This window comes from Amblyomma americanum, chromosome 9 (assembly GCF_052857255.1).
Source record: "Amblyomma americanum isolate KBUSLIRL-KWMA chromosome 9, ASM5285725v1, whole genome shotgun sequence".
NCBI lineage: Eukaryota > Metazoa > Arthropoda > Arachnida > Ixodida > Ixodidae > Amblyomma > Amblyomma americanum.
Window position 1 is genome coordinate 138,246,813 of NC_135505.1, and position 17,255 is coordinate 138,264,067.

A 17,255-nucleotide genomic window follows, 5' to 3' on the forward strand; every position below is an offset into this window, starting at 1 on the left:
CAACCAACTTACTATATATTGTTAATATAGTATTGTTAACACTATACATATTACTGTTAATTATCAAGTTATTGGTGCAAAGTTCAAATTGTCACAGGGGTATATGATATCCTCACCAAACATTTGAGTTGTGCTGAAAACTTACTTCAGGAATAGTCATATCTAGCAATGCCTTGAAACATGCGTACATGTTTTGGGAACAGCACAGAACCTTCTAATGCACATATAATGCTCGAACTTGACAGAACTGCAAAATGTACCAAATAATTGAGTAATTGATGTACACAGGACATCCTGTACTGTGGAACATACTAAAAGCACTTGCTTTACAAATCAATGGGCGTTAGTTTTCTCCAGGACATATTAGACTTTGCTGAGATGCCCAAGAGAGGTATGTTGCTTAGTGAAGTGCTTCTGATACAGAAGCTAGTGCTGCTATTCACATATACTCATCAGAGGCCCCACTACTTCAGTTGACCTTACACACGCACCCAGTCCATTGCAGAGGAGCTTTTTACATGCTAGGCTCAGATAGTAATTACTGCCCTATTCTCAAGTGTGAGTGGTGCCAATGCCATTGTGCTTCCCTACTGCGACATGTACAGTACTCACGGATTGAAATAGGACATTCGGAGCGCGTGGCCGTCGCTTCATGGAGCGCCGCCCGTAGATGCTCATGCAACCAAGGTGATGCATTGTGGTATGGCGCGAGGGGGAGAACATCTACAAAGCAGAATTGTTCCTTCCAGTCGCCAACGAGCCGGCCTGTGGTTTACCACATGCCTGCGTGGCACTGCAAGGCTTGCGCTTCGAATGTCCTATTTCAATCCGTGAGTACTGTACATCAAAATTTCACCCATTTTTCATCAATGAAAACCATCAATGCAGCTTAGGAGCTACAACTGCTATTGTGGAATCCTTGTACGGCACATTAGGGCAATTCGGTGACGATAGCACATAATGCATCCATTTTCTAGTAGAATACTAATTGCTATGAACAATATAAACCTCATTATGATGAAGCACCACAAAATGAATACACAAATGATAAATGAAAAATATGCCTTTAATACACTACTCAAATTCACACTAACCTGCCCATAACAAAAGGCTCCAATGATCTGTGGATGGCTTAGTCTTGTTTTTCAATTGTAATTACAACATGTATCTTTGTGCGTCCACATGAATTCTCTAGCGAAGACTACGTGGAAATTTAAACTTTTGACAATCATAGAGATATTATGGTACGGTATACAAGGTTTTCCATCTTAAAGCTAACTCCATCACTGGCTATGAGAGATGCCTTAGTGGAGGGCTCTTGATTAATTTCAATTGCCTGGAGTTCTTTGAAGTGCACGGGCACTTTGTGTTCTTTGTTCATCAAAACATGATCGTTGGAGGGGGGGTTCCATCTGTGTCTATAGGCTTAGCATATCTTAGCTTAGCATAGCTTGCACATGGTTCTTGGGGAAAGTGGTGGGGTCAAGTTAGAAGAATGAGGGGGATGCAGAGCCAGCAACTGCCTCCTTTCTTGCCCTTCTTAGCATAGCTCAGCACATAAGCCATTGGGTCACCATGGCAGGTCAGGGAGTTATCAGTCTTGAAAGTTTAGCACTGACGGTAAGTGATTTGACTAAGATTTACTATATTTGCAAGTTAGAACAGTAACATTTGATCACACAATCCTCTGTATAATTAAGCACCTTTTATGCTCTCCCAATGGGTACTGAACTAGAATTTCCTCAGTCACTACACCCAATGATATCTCTGCACACATTCATTCTCTTACAATTAAAAGAAAAACACGCACTTTTATGCTTCAAGCATGCATCTTGAAAATCCTGCTCAGGGTGTTCTGGGTGCGGTCCCTAATCATCCACCATGGACTGGAATTAAACGAGGCCCCATGATGCAGGTGACATACATCTGACAGGAAAACTCTGCTCAAAGTATATCAGATGGCAAGTGAGCATTTACAGCAATGTAGTGCTAGATTTTGTAACACCATTCCTCCAGAGCCACATTGACATGAGTTTCTCCAGTAAATGTAGGCAGTTTATTTGCTCTTCTGGTGCTGAAATCTTCCTTGCAACCATTTTCAGACGCATTTCTGTTCGAGTGAAAAACATCCAAATATAACCTCTTCCCTGAAGACGAACACATTTTTTTTCCAATATCTCAAAGCAGCCAGACTTTATGCGTTTATACCTTGCATTCCCAAATGTTGTATTGTTGAGGAAGTTCTATAGGTACCTAAGATAACTGCAGCCTTCAGTTCCTGTTTTTTTTTTTTGTAGTGATAGCTACATTACAGTAGCATATTGAGCCTTCAGCATGGCTGCACTGCCACACCATGGCTGCGCCACCACGCTGTCAGGTGGTTTGTCACGTGGTGCGGAGCAGCGGCCGGCGGCGTGGTGCTGTGGCTGAACACATGGTTCTCACGTGGTTGGTCACCTGACCAGCCACGTGGTGCAGAGCAGCTGCTGCTGCCGGCGGCGCGGCGCGTCGGCGAAACCGAGCTGCCACAGCTGTGCGCATGCGTCGTGTCAAGTTAGACGAAGATGAAGAAGGATCGCCCAGCGAAACGGAGCGGCGAAAGATTGACTTTGCGATTCAACTGAGCAAGTCCCACTCAGCCAGCTGTAGCTATCGTGTCACTCCAGGTTTATCCAAAGCTAAACCACCGCTAATTTTTTCTTTCATGTGTAATAATCCTTAAAAATAATGCATCTAACCTGAAATTAGATGTGTGGCATCTCTTCCTAGCGCCTTCATCACTCAATGACTGTCCTGCATGTTATCCTTTCTAGTGGTACTATGGAAGTTGCGCATGTGTCTTCTAAGACTGCACACCGTGGCCAAGTTTTTGCCGCAGCGCGGGCATTTCAGCGAGTGGGAGAGATCGTGTGTCGCATTTTCATGACGTTTGGGTTTGCTGATGTCTCTGAACACCAGGCTGCATTGAGAGCAGACATGTGGCCATGCTCCTGTGTGCCTCAGCAAGTGCTTTTTGAGGTTACTCAGTTGGGTGAACCCCACTCCGCAGTGGGGACACGAGGGTGCGACTCCACCATCATCCGAGTGCACTATTTTTCGGTGACGCATCATGTTCGACGAGTCAGTGAAGCACCGGCCGCAGTCATTGCACTCATGTGGCTTGTCCCCCGTGTGAACCAGCAGGTGGCGCCTAAGATCACAGGACAGCTTGAAGCCCTTCTGGGAGATCTTGCACACGAAGCGCCGCTTCCCAGTGTGCGTCATCTCGTGCTTGGCATGATAGGCCCTGGGTGCAGAGATAAAAGAATGAGAACAATGAAGGAGTGAAACACACACATCTGAATGCCCTCCCAAATGACAAAAGCCAGCTTCTGCACACCCAGTCCTGTATGCATGCAAAAGAAGAAAGCTGCTCAGTTCCACACTACGTTCACAGGCGCTGGTACGAAGCAGGTGATGGTACAACATCAGAGGTATCCAGCTACACAGCTTCCTCAGAGCATATGTGTAGCCTCCCAGATACCATATAAACTCCTGTAAGGGACACACTTAAAAAAAAAAGGGTGTGAATTACGAAGGTGCGGCCCGTACACGGATTTAAAAAAAACTCCTGGAGCACAAAAGTTTGGATGAGTTGGTTCGAAAACTTGAAGACGGCGAAGCTTGGTGGAAAAGGCTACAGTGATGCCCCAAAAAAATGAGATTGCGAATCTGCGATTGGAAGGCCTGATTGACTACGACGGTGCATTGTGCCATCTTCACCTTGCGTGTTTGTTGTTTGTTGTTTTCTTTTTGTTTTTAGGGGCTGGGGCGTGTGCGAACTTGTCACACTGGTACTGGTTGAAACTTTTTACAGTCATTTTTTAAAGGGAGTGTTCGTTGATTGTTCTAACTTTTTCTGCAGTCTACAAATTTTGTCCATTGTGAATAAAGCAATTGCTAGTCAGCGCCGTGTTTGCCTCGCCTCATTTGTCTTCATATTTTGCACTCTAGGATTATAGTTAAAAAAAGTGTATTTTTTTCAATTACTACCTAGTCCAGAATAGGTGGCGCAGCCCATGAGGGTGCAGCCCTTGCACAAGACTATACGGTACTATCACAACAGAAAGGAACGCGAACAATGCAGCGCATAACGTGCTCCATTGTTGGAATTTCTTTTCATCACACTTTTACCTCAGTGGTAAGAAGAGGATAGTTGTCCTAGAATGCATCGCGGATGACTCTACTGTCTTTTTGCTATGACCGAAGTAAAAACATGATGAAAAGAAATGCGAACAGCGGGGCGCCTAGGCTCTGACGTGTTCATGTTTCTCTCCATCGCCTTTGTACGTACTACATTTAGTGCTTAATGACACTGGGCAGCAAAACACATATGTCTCATCTTCTCATGGAAATAGCCAACAAAAATTTTGCAGTTCATGCGCTACAACCAGATGACCTTCGGCAAAGGGCACAAATGCAACCATATGGTGATTGTTGCAGGGTAGCAAAGATATAGTTCACTGCTTTTCCTCGTGGAGAGGAAAAAAAAAATTTGTGAATAAAAGGTGTAACTACTGCTGTAGATACAGTAACAAAAAATGGACTACGAGGACAAAATGAAGCAGATAATTGAACAAGGACTAAATGTCCAAGGAATACTACAGAGATCACTATGCTTCAAACCATGCTACTGTGCAACCTGCATTAGGTGGTCACATCAAATTAAATTTGCCTACTTCTACGACTAACAGTGGATGGAGAAAGATGAACCGACGTACCCACGACAGCTGTACTCACAAGAGACCTTGACCTTACATGTAAAATGCCTTGTATGACATGAAGATGTCTTAGTCGTACCTTAAAAACATTGATCGGATAGTCTCAGTTGTACCCTAGAAACATTGATCGGATATATCCAGTTTACTGTGGAAAGACAAATTAACTGGAGCCATCTGACACACTTCCAACCACAGCCATAACTGCCAACTACATCGTATCATCAGTCAAATGTAGAACACAAGGGAGTGCCCGAAACAAGAGGTGCAGCAGGCAATTACTGAGAACCACTGGAATTCGGTAAGCTTTGTTTGCCCCGATAAGTGAAGGCAATTCTCCACCTGTGAAGGAGGGTACTGCTCTAAAATGTCCTTCAGGAGCTCAGTTTCGTTCACAAAGTGCTGTACAACAATCACAATCACTTCTTCACCTCATGGAAACAATGAAAGTGGAACTGCCATTCCATTTTGTCACAGCAGCCTTAAAAAACACGCCCCCAATGTGGAATCAGATCAGAATTCTGAAAAAAGCTATGTTGCTATGGCAGGGGGGGGGGCACATTAATGTCCCAGAAACATGAAAATGTGGCGAGCAGTCAAAACTCCACTTATCTGGCATTGCTGGAGTATAGGCAGTAGGTACAGCAGTATGGGGCAGAATGTCACCCATTTAAAACTACACAGCAATATAACTTCTGAATATTTTTGTATTCACTGCTCGGACTAGAAGAATGCAAGGTGTAAACAGTAATGTTCACTGTCTCGAAGTGACGCGTGGGATATGATGGATGCCATATCGAAAGGCTCTAGATTAACTTACATTGTACAGCCTACGGGCATCTTTGTATTTCGCCTCCATAAAAATATGGCTGCCGCAGCTGGGATAAAACCAATGGCCTTGAGATCAGTAGCCGAAAAGCCACTGAGCCAACAAGGTTGGTGACTTCATCATCATCATTTATCATCATCATTTATTGTCCCTTAAAGGCCCCTGTCGGAGTATTACATAAGGGGGGAGCGTATACAAGGTTGATGTGGAAAAACAAAGGTCACAAAAATATAACAATGCAATATAGGAACATAAAGAGAAGCAAGGAACGCGAATAGTTAGAACGGTGCATGTAAAAAATGCCTTTAGGCCACAAGCACCACACACGTCGGCGAGAGGTTAGGGCAAAAAAAAAAAAAAAAAACATGTCAACCCAGGTGATCTAACAACATCGCCTTAAACCTTGTCGCATCATGCACATTTGTTAGTGAGTCGGGCAGAAGGTTCCATTCTTCAATTGCGGTCGGAAAGAAGGACTTGTTGAAAGCATTGGTGGAGCCATGAAGTCGTTGGACGCTATTTGAATTAAAAAGGCGGCGCAATGTACGAAAGGGAGGAGATATGAGGGAACCACGGAGATAGGGGAAATTGAAGTATAACTTATGGAACAAGCAAAGGCGCGCAACTTTTCGTCTGAGAGCTAAGGAAGTGAGGTCAAGTGACGATTTAATGGAACTTACGCTGGAATGAAAGTCGTATGTTGACGATATGAAGCGTGCTGCACGGTTCTGGACGGCTTCGAGCATGTTAATTAGGTAGGACTGATGAGGACTCCAGATCGCGGATGCATACTCCAGCCTACTGCGGACAAAAGTTTCATATGCCAGTTTACGTCAAATAACTTGGTTTTGTCTCATTCATAAAACTTAACACGCATAATTAATGCTCAGAGCTTTGCACTGCTAACACACCCTTCACATCATCTTGAGTTAACCACAAGCAAAACGGCAAGTACTGCAACTAAGTCATTCGCACCTTTTCCAGTAAGTATATACTCAAGTATTACGCTGCAAAATCCTCCTTATAAGCTTGTTCGCCTTGAAAGGTTCCAAAGTGCACGCTGTTATAACCTTTCAAGGTGAATAAGATTATTATCAGGTGGACTTTGCGATGTAATACCCGAGTAATATTGGAAAAGATGGAAATGACTTAGTTGCAGTACTTTCCATGTTGCTTGTGGTTAATTCAACTGAAAAAGTCATTTGCATCTTTTCCAATGACTATTAATCAAGTCCGTGCGGTTCAGTGGTTAATATGCTTGGCTGCTGACCCAAAAGACGCAGGTTCGATCCCAGGCCGCGACGGCCACATTTCAATGGAGACTAAATGCAGGAGGCTCGTGTACTGTGCAGTGCCAGTCCACATTAAAGAAAAGCAGGTGGCCGAAATTACCCGGAGCCCTTCTTTACGGCATCCTACTTAGCCTACGTCACTTTGGGACGTTAAACCTCATAAAACCAGAACTATCACTCAAGCATCACATTGCTAAATCCTCCTTATAAGCTTGTTCACACTGAAAGGGTTCAAGGTGCAAACAGTAAATAACTGAAGCATGCGCAAATATGTAAATAAGCCTTTCATGAAATTAGAGGTTATGTTTCCACACATTTTTTCACAACTGCTCCAGAGAAAATTAGTAGTAGCTTCAGCTCTGAAAACAAGCATCTGTTGAAGGCATTTTGCGAGTTGTATCATGAACGCATTAACACTGGATTTAAGGACAACCACAACTCAGTCATCAATCTGTTTTGCCTGGGCCACTGTGTGTTTGTTGTCCTCCCTATAATGATGAACACACGTTAAGAATCTTCCAAATGTTCATGGAATGTCTTATCTTCTAGGCTATGGTAGTACGGACAGAGGCATGTGGAAGAAACAGAGTCAACAAGGATATTCTACGCACAGGCACAAGGGTTCCACACAGAAGTTATCAGAAAAACAAGCAAAGACGAAATAAACAGTAATATAACATGTCACAACAACACCACAATACATAATCTACCAGAGAAATAGAATAACATCAGTAAAAATATTGCCTGGCACAGTATTACAAACCAACAGTATTATATACTAAACTATAACAGAAAAATGAAGCATTCTTATTCCGCGGTTCAAGCTCTGAATGTGAGAAACTAAGACAGTGCAGTTAAGACAAAAAGGCAGGCAGCGAAAGTTTTTTCAAGACTCGTAAATTTCCAGACATAAATAATAAGGAACCTTACTACCAAGCAAGAGAATATAGCGCAGAGTAGAAAAGACACAAGAAGAAACGAACAACACGAGCGCTAACTCCCAACAAATTTGATTTCACACATGCAGCTGAAAGGATAAATGCTTCGGGAGAGACATGTGTAAACACTCCCTGTATCTTTTTATGTGATAAAGAACTCTCGTTCCTGGTTTATAAATATGTTGCATGTGTGAAATAAAAATTGTTGGAAGTTAGCGCTCGTGTTTTCGTTTCTTCTTGCGCCTTGTCTACTCTGCGCTATATTCTCTTGTTTGATCATGCGTCAACAAGCCCAAAAAGCCACACTTTTGATCTTACTACCAAGACGGCTTGATGTTGTTGCTCGGCATAGGAGCTTCTGCACGGTTAGAGAAACTGGGAATTGCTGTAAAACATGCTAGCATAGATAAAAACAACATAGAAATTATGGATAAAGACTGGATTTTCCAAAGACTCCGGCAGTTAGTCTGCACAAGCAGCCGTGGCCCCAGTGGAGAGATGCCGATGCCGTCACAACGAGGCTGGAGTGATTGTCTGAAATATCACAAGTACAACAACAGCTGCAGATAGATGAATTACAAAGAGCACACGCTGCATAATTTGAAAAAATGTTTGCTCTGACTACAAAAATTTCTTACTTAGGACGCGGTCACTTGAAATTGAGTTATGGAGCACTTAATAAACGCATGTCCATTTTAACCTTGCTTAGTGACAAAGTACAAGAGAAACAAGCTGAAAAACCAAGCCATACTAATTAATGTTCATTTGGTAGTAAAAAACTATTTCACATTAAAAAAACGGTCAATTCCTGCAAGTACTCAGTTTCAGACGAATAATCGCCACAGCTGTTTTTGTGACTCGAGCTTTTCCATGTGCAGCACAGGTACTGCGTTTGTTTTGAGTGGGGCGCTGGGAAAGTATCAATGCCTTCCAATCACCAATGTAAAAGAAAGGCTGACATGGCTGAACAACTTGCGAAATTTACTAGTCATTATCATCAGCAGCCTGACTACACCCACTGCAAGGCAAAGGCCTCTCCCATGTCTCTCCAATTAACCCTGTCCCTTGCCAGCTGCGGCCACCCTATGCCTGCAAACTTCTTAATCTCATCCACACTCCAAACTTTCTGCTGCCCCCTGCTAAGCTTGCCTTCTCTTGGAATCCACTCTGTTATCTTGCCTTCCCATTACATGCCCTGTCCAAGCCCATTTTTTCCTCTTGATTTTGACTAGGATGTCATTAAAACGCGTCGAAATTTACAAGTACTGTGGTACAATTCTGAACTCTCCATGGATACATTCTCATGCAATGCTCAAGGTCATGCACAATTTTCCCAGCTTCCTACAGATGCTCTGCTTTCACGTTATAATGAAACACAGGAAAAAGAAAGATGCAGTGAGAGAAGCATGCTTTTACCACCGCATTATAGTTGACTGCAGTGCACAAGTAAAGGTTACCATGAGCTACGGATGGCGTTGTTGTTTTGGAATTGCAAAGTGCAATTAGTTATCTTTGTAATACTGCAATTCTTTACAGAAAACTGCATGAAAATTTAAATTAACAATTATAGATATATCAGTCTTGAAAGCATAAAGCTAGTTGTAGATGAACTGGCTAATATTTATTATTTTTGCAAGTAAAACGGCGACCTTTAAGAATGCAATCCTCAGCATTTCGGAACCTTTTATTCTCCTTGAATGTATACTGAACCAGAATTTTCTCAGTAACTCTAGCCAATATTACATCTGCACACTTTCTCTTTAAATTAAAAGGAAAATGCACTCTTTCATGCTCCAAGCACGATTCTTAAAAATCTTACTCCGGGTGGTCTAGGTACGGTCTCTAATCATCCATCATGCACTAGCATAATGCAAGGCCCCATAGGTCACAAATACCTGACATGCAAACCATGCTTAAAGTATGTCAAGTGGCAACACAGAATTCACAGCTAAGCAAACTGGTGCCAGACATTGTAATACATACCCTTCCTTCAAAGCCACACTGACTCAAAACAGGTCGCTCCAATAAATGCAATCAGTTTTATTTGCTCCTTTGGTACTTATGTCTTGCTTGCGACCTTCTTCACAGACATATTTTTGCTCACATGAAAAACATCTAAATAACCTCTTTACTGAAGAAGGACACATTTTCTTGCCAACATCTTAAAGCCGCAAAGCTTCATCATGCGCCTTGTACCTTGCATTCCCACTGTTGTGTTGTTGAAGAAGTTCTGTAGTTGCTCAAGATAACTGCTGCCTTCGGATTTTTTTTTTCTTTCATGTGTAGTTATCCTGAAAATAATGCATCTAGCCTCCCATCAGACGTGTGCCGCGCCATCCTTGTGTCTTTGTCACTCGATGATGTCCTGCTCATTGTCCTCTCCTATGCATCCGTGAAGCTTGTGCATATGTCTTCTCAGGTCAGACAGCACGGTTGAGCTTCCGCCACAGTGTGGGCCCCAGAGTGAGTTCTATTTGTTGTGCATCATTGTCGCATGACGCCAGAGGTGGGTGATTTCTTTGAATCACATGCCGCACTGAGAGCAGACATGTGGCCACTGCCCCGTGTGTTTCAGCAGGTGCTGCTTGTTGAGGTCAGACGGTTGGCAGAACCCCCTTTTGCAGTGGGGACACTAATTTGAGGCTGCATTGTCATCCAAGTGGAACAGTTTGCGGTGACGCGACAAGTTCGACGTATCGGTGAAACGCCGGCCACAGTCAGTGCACTTGTAAGGCTTGTCTCCCGTGTGGACCAACAAGTGGCGCGTAAGGGAATACGGTTGTTTGAATGCTTTCTTGCAGGTTTTGCACACGAACGGCCGCTCTCCAGTGTGCGTTCTCTCATGCAAGGTGACATGGTTCCTGGGTGCATGGATGAAAAGAGGAGCACAATGGGTACACATTGCAAGTAGTAGCATTAATGGTGCTATGCAACAACAACAAAAAACAGCAGATATCTAAAGACATATGTCCGAAGTACCGTATTTACATGATTGTAAGTCGACTCGAATGCAAGTCGACCCCCCAAAATCACATTTACAAAAAAAAAAACTTCAGAGGCTGTTTAAGCTTGACCTTGAATAGTTGAACGCGATAGCATTATCCAGCGGCCGCCGTTTATCGCCAGCCGCTATCGGCTGCCACACACTGGCGTGCCCGTGGGCACACTCCAAAACGAAAATGTATTAGTCACTGGACTACTCATCGACACTTGCGCCATCATCCTCAGCAGCACTGCCGTCGTGATCGCTGCTGCGGTTGTACAGCACGTCGTTCTAACGTCGTCGTCCAGCGAAATCCCGCATTTCGCAAACATCCACATCACGACATCGTGTGGAACAGCTGAAAATTTTCCTTGTTGCAGCTGTTAAACCTGTATCACCCGTTGCGAACGTTGAACTTGCAACCTGGTGCGCGGCTGTTCGTTTTTTCGACGTAAAAAATGGCAGCCATCTTGAATGTAGCTGTGAACGAGCGCCGGTTGTTTGCCGTACCTGGAGCACAAATGATGACTGACGAAGCGCAACATTAAAAACTTGTAAAGCACGGCCGGCAGTAGTCAAATCCGTCAGAGTCAAAGAGAAACTATGTGTGAATGGCGTCGGCTCTTCCGCCGGCTATTGACACTCCCCAGCACTGCTGCCGTTCCGAGTGGGCTGCTGCCTCGATTGGAACAGCGGCCCTTCCATCAACTATCAACGCTCCCTTGAGCGCCGAGCGCACATTTGAAAGTAAAAAGAAAACTTTTTGGACGCTTGAGCTTCCCGTAGAATGCGATAGCATTATCGGGCTGCCGCCGCTTATCAGCAACTTCAGTCAGCAGCCACGTGTGGGGAGTGTGGGGTGCCAGCTTGAAGTTTATCGATAGCCGCCATCGGCCGCCACCCGCGCGCGCGGGGAGGGGATGCCAGTTCTGTGCATTGACATAGCAGCTGCTCCAGGCCAGCACCAAGAGCGATGCGACAGAGCCACGCAGCAAAAATGCAACCACTCTGTAGCATGCCTGATATATAGTGCGATGTTTTCATTTCGATTGTAAGTCGATCCCCCCACTTCGGATTTTCAAATTTTAAAAATAGGTCGACTTACAATCGTGTAAATACGGTATATACATTTGTTACTCATTAAAGGAACAATTCAAATGTGCGAACCACACAGCAATACAGACAGGAGAGCTGACTATAGCGCTTCACCGGCTTCATCGGGTGCAGCCTCCCAGTGTGTCTGATAGATGCAGCCATCAGGTAATCAAAAGAACAATGGAGCCTCTCTGGCATATCCTCGTTGTTGTATTTTGTTTAGCGGCAACGTCTACAGGTGGCAACCTGACCAAACAAATGATGATGATGATGGATTTTTATGACGCAAGAGCACCCTTTGGCTGCCCAGGCTGTGCAGCCAAGCACTGGCCAGGAGAAAGCTTTTACAGGTACCTAACGTCACTGGGGATCGAAACCCATATCTCCCACATGCACGGTGGATGCTCAGGCCATCAGGCCACCGCTGCAGTGACCAAACAAATGTATATTTCAGCTAAGACATTGACCTGGTGTCCTTTCTCTTCATGTACTGTAGAGTTCCTGCCATGGTTATAACTGCGAGAGGGGAGGACGACTTAGCGCCGAGCCATGCTTGTGTGTTTACAGTGTCCGAAACGTAGCATACCTTCCGAGAGAAATCTAGCTTCCGTGAAATATTCAAAAATTTCAACTTTAGCTGAATTCACGAAATATTGCACTCATGAAAGATAACCTGTTTACAGTACTTTTCATGACAGCTGCTATTAGCAACTACGTCGTACCATTAGTGAGGTGTGAAACGCGCAGCGAGTGCCCAAAACAGGAGGTCACAGCAGGTAAGGATTGAGAGAAACCAAAATTCTATGGGCTGCACTGAGACGTCACTCTGGGAGGCTCAATTTAATTCACAATGTGTCATGCAACTATAACCATCACTTCATCCACTCGGAAAGAAGGAAAATGGGAACTGCATCATTATGTTGCAAAAAGATCATTATGTCGCAACAGCCTTGTAACAACAACACCGCCACCAAGAAGAGTCAGAATTCAGAAAAAACCCACTTAACTGGGGAGGGGGGGAATTAATGACTCAGAAACAAGTAAACGTGGCGAGAAGTAAACACCTGACTTACTTGCTGTCGCTGGAGTACGGGCAGTAGGTGCAGCAGTACTTTCCCTGCGGTCCCAGGGTATGCTCGCGCTGCTGGTGCTCGTCCAGGAGGGTTTGTGTGGTGAACGCACCGTTGCACGTCTGGCAGCACAAGGGTGGGGTCGGCACATCACTGTCCACCTCTGCGGAGAAATGGGATAGAGGACAAAGGGTAAAGCATAGTTTTGCACAAGGTTCCAAAAACCACATAAGCTTTTATGCAGCCCGTTAGAGCCCGAGTTCAGAACTTACTAGCATAACCATAGCTGAAAAGGGAACAGCGCGAACACAGTACGAAGAGAGGAACGTACAACACAGGCGCTGACTTACAACTGATGTTTATTCGAAAGGTGCACATACATATAAATAGTCTCGCGGCAAGCTGTCAGCTGAGTCAACATCATGGGCAGTGTAGAGGGCCGGACGAAAGCGATAAAACCTTAAAACCTATAAAAGTTACAAAAGTTTTAACAAGAAACGATGCCTGTGGGAAGGGTGACATGAGAGAAAGCAAACAACAAGATGCAGGTGAAGGATGGAAGATGGGCATGCGGTAAGGTAAAAAAACGGGAACGTGGCTAACACTTGGTGTAAAATAGTTAAAAACTTAAAAAGCGAGGTAAAATCACTTGTCTAGATAGGCAGTCTCCTTAGACATCAGGTTGATGGATGGACTGCACCTTTCGAATAAACATCAGTTGTAAGTCAGCACCTGTGTCGTACGTTCCTCTCTTCGTCCTGTGTTCGCGCTGTTCCCTTTTCAGCAACTAGCCCGCAACAACACCCTCGTAAACTATAGGAGTGCACAGTTCTCTCCATAAGGGGAGGGCAATGCTCATGGTAGTGCTTGTTCACATCTTCTGCGTCTCATGCCTCCCTAATGCCAATTAAGGGAGCCGCAGCCCCCTTTGCCCCCCCTCTGCACACGCCTATGAGCATTAGCTGCACTGCAGTGCTTGAATATCCACCATCAGTTTCGCACCCCTGCATATCTGCCCTAATACACCCATGTGGAAGTTGTGCAAAGTATAGCCACTCACATTTTATTCAGTCGAAGCTATGCAATAACGCACATTCTGGGCGTCCCTGTAATTTGCTGCTTCAAGTAAAATAACACTAGGTCACAAAAGCTTCCTTATAATCTTGCTCACCACAAATAATTGAAATATGTGCAAATATAAGAGTAGGTCCTTCATTAAATAATACATTCTGTATCCAAACATTTTCTCAAATCTACTTTCAAAAAAGAAGAAAGTAGTGGCTTCAAATGTGGGAACATGGATATGTATAAAGTGTTTTGCGAGTACTATTATGAGTGTATTAACAGGCGTGTTTAAGAACAGCCACAGGTTAATTTTTATTGCCTATTTCATGTGTGTCGATGTGTGCTTTCTTCTTTTCTTTTCGTTCCAAAAATGCAGAACACGGGCTGAGAATCTTTCACATATTCATGGAATGATTAGTCTTCTAGGCTGTGTTAGTATAAGCAGAGACATAGAGTCAACAAGGACGTTGCATAGAATACACATAGGCAATGTGAATAGGCACTAGGACTGCACACTAAACTGATCAAAGAAACAGGCAAGGACAAAATGCACAATTGTATAAACTATCACAGGAATAGAGCATTGCATAACCTGCCACAGAAATATAACAACACGGGTAAAAATATAGGTTGCCACAGTAATGCAAATGAAACAATGTATAATGTTGTTCATAACAACTCACGAAAAAAGAATGACACACTTGTATACTGCAGTTCAAGCTTTGCATGTGAAAAATTAGGACAATGCAGTCAAGGCAAAAGAAGCAGCCAAGGCAAGCTTTTGCAAGACTGGTCATTTCCAGATATAAATAAGAAGGAACCTTACAACCATGGTGGCTTGATGTTGTTGCTTAGCATAGGATCTTCTGCATGCTAAACTGAATAAAAATGTGAACTCCTCAGGGTCATCTTTCATAACACAAACTGCTGCAGCACAGTTAGAGAAACTGGCAATTGCTGTAAAAACATGCGAACATAGATAAAGACAACAGAAATAATAGACTGGGCTGAAAAGACTCTAGTAGGCAGCCTGCACAAGCAGCCGTGGTCCCAGTGGAGAGATGCTCGAGCCGTCACAATGAGGCTGAAGTGGTTGTCTGAAATATCACAATTAACTGCAATTAGGCGAGTTGCAAAGAGCACATGCTGTATAATTTGAAAAATGTTTGCTTAGCCAATTACAAAACTTCTTACCTAGGACACAGTCACTTGAAATGTTCATTTTAACCTTGCTTAGTGACAAAGTACCAAGGGAAACAAGGTGAACAACCAAGCCACACTACTTAATATTAATTTCTTACTTAGCTTTTGCTTCAAATAATACCAAAACAAAGCTCATTTGGTAGTAAATAAACAATGCATCATACAAAAAGTGCCTTAATTCCTGCAAGTACTAATCAGTTTAAGACGAACAGTTGCCACAGGTGATTTTCTGTCCCGAGCTTTTCCATGAGCAGCACAGGTACACGTTCATTTTGAATGGGATGCTGGGAATGCATCAATGTCTTCCAATCACCAATATATAAGAAAGGCTGACAGAGCTCACTGACTCACAAAATTTACAAGTACTGTGGCATAAGTCTGAGCTCTACATACATACATGCAAGTACTACTATTGATTGCCGTGTAATGCTCCACCTCATGCACAATCTTACCAGTATGCAGATGCCTTCATGCAGTGCGTGCATGAGAAACACAAAAAATGTAAAATAGTTCAGGTACCATTAAGGCTATGAACATTGACGAAAAGAGGAGAGCTTTTGATATGGAAGCCAGTGCAGCCACTTAGAAACACATCAGGGGCGCTCCTCCCTCAGTGACAGTGACACCTATGGGTGCTCAGTGGCTTCACTTCCAGCAGCCTTTTAAACCATGCCACTGTAGAGGTGCCTGTGACGTGCCAGGTTCGGAGAGGAATTACTGCCTTGTCCTCCGGCCGATGTCACTGGTGCCGATGCTCTGACATGCACATCATGCACACAATAAATGTCAGTACATTCTTATAGCTCCACACAGTTTTCGACACGAAGCATGATCTGCAGAACAAAGTTTTGGCAGGTCGCAAACATATGCCATATGCTGTCCTCTGACACAAACTAAATCAAACAGCATGATCAGAATTGTTGCATACATGTGGAACGAAATTAACCCTTTGATAAGAGTGAACACACCCGTTTGCTTGCTACTGCTGCTTTTGATGGTGTGTAGTTGAAGCTGTGGACCACACTTGCACAAAAACTAAAACCGAAGTGCCGAGCCACAGCGAATGCAGTTACAAATGACTAGCGAAGAAGATCGCTTTCCAAAAAGAGAATGGGCACTAAAGGGCTATAGTCAGATACAACTTAGGTCTTCAGTGAAGCTCCGCCCACATTCAGGACCCCCCCCCCCAAACATTATGCCTTCAAGACTAAAAAGTAGTGTGTTGACAGTTGTGGAAGCTTCTAACTAAATAAAAAGCTACTACAAGAAAAAAATTATAAGCTCTAGAATTTTGATACTTGGCTTGTGTAATACAGTCAGACATTAAAAAGCTGATATCATGACTGTCGCAAGTGGCAAACGGAGTGATACAGGACGCCACAGACCCGGTGTCAATTACTGGCCTGTTTTTTTTTTAATTTGTATCCTAACATAAACATCCTTCAAGTGAGAAAAAGTTCTAGCAAGCTCCAGGTGCTGTAGCATAAGCAGGCTTGCAATATTAATAAATGAAAATTGGTTTTTGGGGAAAGGAAATGGTGCAGTATCTGTCTCAGGTCTCTGTGGACACCTAAACCGCGCCGCCGTAAGAGAAGGGATAAGAGAGATTGAAAGAAGTGCTGTAGTGGAGGGATCCGGAATAATTTCGACCACCTGGGGATCTTGTGCACTGACACTGACATCGCACAGCGCAGGGCGCATTTTGCGTTTCGCCTCCATCGAAACGCGGCCGCCGCGGTCATCCGTTTCGATAATAAATCAGTTTTGAGAAAAGGAAAGGCGCAGCAACTGTCTCACTTTCGGTGGACACCTCAAACACAGCCCCGTGAGGAAGGGGAATAAAAGAGAGAGAAAGAAAGAGCTGCTTTCATGCACATCAAGATGCGCACTGACACTGCACAGCACATACGGATCGTCTGCATTTCGCGTTCATCGAAGCGCGGTCACCGTGGCGGGTACGGCTCGACGGCCGCTTCCGATCTTTAGTGCGGGCACTAGTCGCTACAGGTACGAACTGCGATAG

The 17,255-nt window shown here is 44.0% G+C and overlaps 1 protein-coding gene across 3 annotated transcripts; it reads right to left on the bottom strand.

Annotated features, from left to right (window-relative positions):
• Positions 1–1,048: 1,048 nt before the first annotated feature.
• Positions 1,049–14,983, bottom strand: LOC144104576 (uncharacterized). Of its 3 annotated transcripts, XR_013308584.1 has the most exons (3): positions 14,856–14,983; positions 12,968–13,127; positions 9,225–10,677 (listed from the first exon to the last, which is right to left on the bottom strand). XR_013308584.1 is itself a non-coding variant. In XM_077637675.1 (2 exons), the coding sequence occupies exons 1-2, from the start codon at positions 13,192–13,194 to the stop codon at positions 2,782–2,784; spliced, it is 732 nt and encodes a 243-aa protein (XP_077493801.1). In that variant the 3' UTR covers positions 1,049–2,781. The 3 variants fall into 3 exon arrangements, 1 of the variants encoding a protein (XP_077493801.1); XM_077637675.1 differs by lacking the exons at positions 9,225–10,677; positions 14,856–14,983 and adding an exon at positions 1,049–3,286 and having other exon boundaries at positions 12,968–13,194; XR_013308583.1 differs by lacking the exon at positions 14,856–14,983 and having other exon boundaries at positions 9,202–10,677; positions 12,968–13,106.
• Positions 14,984–17,255: the final 2,272 nt, after the last annotated feature.

Coding starts and splice junctions, on each gene's coding strand:
- LOC144104576 (XM_077637675.1), bottom strand. CDS start 13,194: ATGTGGTTTTTGGAACCTTGTGCAAAACTATGCTTTACCCTTTGTCCT. Junction 3,287..12,967: donor CCGTACTCCAGCGACAGCAA/GTAAGTCAGGTG, acceptor CTCTGCACCCAG/GGCCTATCATGCCAAGCACG.